Source organism: Buceros rhinoceros, unplaced genomic scaffold, assembly GCF_000710305.1.
Source record: "Buceros rhinoceros silvestris isolate BGI_N320 unplaced genomic scaffold, ASM71030v1 scaffold24578, whole genome shotgun sequence".
In the NCBI taxonomy this organism is placed as follows: domain Eukaryota; kingdom Metazoa; phylum Chordata; class Aves; order Bucerotiformes; family Bucerotidae; genus Buceros; species Buceros rhinoceros.
The window spans coordinates 2735-4855 of NW_010428946.1; the positions used below are offsets into that span (position 1 = coordinate 2735).

At 64.1% G+C, this 2121-nt stretch overlaps 1 protein-coding gene across 1 annotated transcript in view; it reads left to right on the top strand.

Moving 5' to 3' along the window:
* LOC104499030 (unconventional myosin-Vb-like) overlaps positions 1–2121 on the top strand; it is a gene marked incomplete at both ends in the record, with an annotated part of 7742 nt that overhangs the window by 396 nt on the left and 5225 nt on the right. Inside the window, 5 exon segments of the mRNA XM_010142479.1 lie at positions 377–539; positions 643–787; positions 899–1055; positions 1335–1475; positions 1689–1768. Of these exon segments, the coding sequence (XP_010140781.1) occupies positions 377–539; positions 643–787; positions 899–1055; positions 1335–1475; positions 1689–1768 (686 nt within the window).

The window sequence follows — 2121 nt, forward strand, 5'->3', positions numbered from 1 at the left end:
CTTCCACGTGCTCGGGCGTCCCCGGATGGGAGATGGTGAATCTCTGCACCCGCAGACCAGCCTGGGCTCCTCAGCAGGGTGCAGAGAGGCTCATACACAGCTTGGCTGTGTCCCATCTGGTGTCTGAGCAGGAGTCCAGACCACTGCTGCTGTGTCCTGTGTCCCCTGACTGCCTGCTGTCCCCTCGCTGCCTGATTTCCCAGGTCTCCAGCTCGGCTCACTGCATTGGCCTGGCTGCGGTTCCTGTGGACTAACAGCCCCAGCATGGCCCGCAGACAGCGTCCCTCCCGCTATGCCGCTCCCCGCAGACCCGTCCTGCCTTTGTGGGGCTGGCTGACCCCGCTCTGCCCTTGTCCTGTCCATCTCCATCCCACAGGTGCTGGCCTATCCTCTCGAGTCCCAGCTGCCACCTCTCTGCAATCCCGACTGCCTCTCTGGCGCCAACGACCTGGTGGCCCTGAGCTACCTGCACGAGCCGGCCGTGCTGCGCTCGCTGCGACGGCGCTTCCTGGAAGCCAACACTATCTACACCTACTGCGGTGAGCCCCGCACCCGCGCTCCTGCTCCCCATCCCCTGCCCCCTCCCTGCTGCTCCCCGGGCCGGGTGCTGCCCCTGCCCTTGGCACAGCCCCCTTCCTCCAGGCATCATCCTCGTCGCTATCAACCCCTACAAGCCCTTGCCCATCTATGAGGAGGAGGTGATTTACGCCTACAGTGGCCGTGAGCTGGGGGACATGGACCCCCACATCTTCGCTCTGGCGGAGGAGGCGTACAAGCAGATGGTGAGGTGAGAGCATCCCCAGGAAGGGGCTGAAGCCTCCTCTGGACCACGGCGTGTCTGTGGAGGGTGGTCCTGTCGGGTCACAGGCTGTCCCCAGCTCACGTCTGAGTCCGGCAGGTTTGGGAAGAGCCAATCCCTCATCATCAGTGGCGAGTCGGGCGCGGGGAAGACTGCGTCGGCCAAGTATGCCATGAGGTACTTCACCACCATTGGGGGCTGCCGCTGCGACTCCAGCATGGAGGAGAAGGTGCTGGCCTCCAGCCCCGTCCTGGAGGCACAGAATGCCATGAGGTCCTGCCCCCCCATTGGGGGCGGCCGCTGCGACTCCAGCATGGAGGAGAAGGTGCTGGCCTCCAGCCCCGTCATGGAGGTGGGTCCCCTTGGTCCCCAGAGACCTGGGTGTCTCTGCAGCCTGTCCCTGTGCTCCTCGTGGCCTGTTTGAGGTGACACTGTGGCTGAACACCCCTGTGAAACGGGTGGCAGGGACAGAACTTTTCCAGAGCACTTGGAGGTCTGGGGCTGGCTAAAACCTCCTGCCCCTCTTCCCCCCCAGGCCTTTGGGAATGCAAAGACAACGAGGAATGACAACAGCAGCCGCTTCGGGAAGTACATAGAGATCGGCTTCAGCCGAGTGCACGTCACAGGGGCCACCATCAAAACCTACCTGCTGGAGAAGTCCCGGGTCACCTTCCAGGTGGGTCCCTGGGGTGACACAGGGACGGGGCTGAGCAGGAGCCCTGGTCCTTGGAGCAGGAGGGTGCTCATCCCGGGCATCTCCTGGGGAAGCACCTCCAGTGCTGCTGTGTTGAGCTGGGAGGGTGGTAGGTGTCCCTTGTCCCCAAACCTGGGGCTGCAGCCCTGCTGCAGGGTGACTTGGCTTCTCAGTCATTTTGTTGCTCATCCACAGGCGGAAGCAGAGAGGAACTACCACATCTTCTACCAGCTCTGTGCCTCAGCCACCCTGCCCGAGCTCCAGGGCCTGGGTCTCCGTGAGTGTCCCCTCATCCTCCCCACAAGCTCCATGGCAGCCTTGCTGCCAGCCTGCCCCCCACTGGGCAGCGTGAGGCCTTCCTGCCCTCCCCAGCTGCTGGGGGGCACCCCAGGGTGGGATGAGGGTGGTTGGGAGCTCTGTGGGATGGGTTGTGCTAGTTTACAGCCTGATACATAGAATCCCTGACTGGTTCGGGTTGAAGGGACCTTCAGCGCTCCCCCAGTCCAGCCCCTGCAGGGAGCAGGGACACCTGCCCCCAGAGCAGGGACACCTGCCCCCAGAGCAGGGGGCTCAGAGCCCCAAGGGCCAAATGACCTGGGATGGGGCCAGCGATGGGGCTGCTCCCACC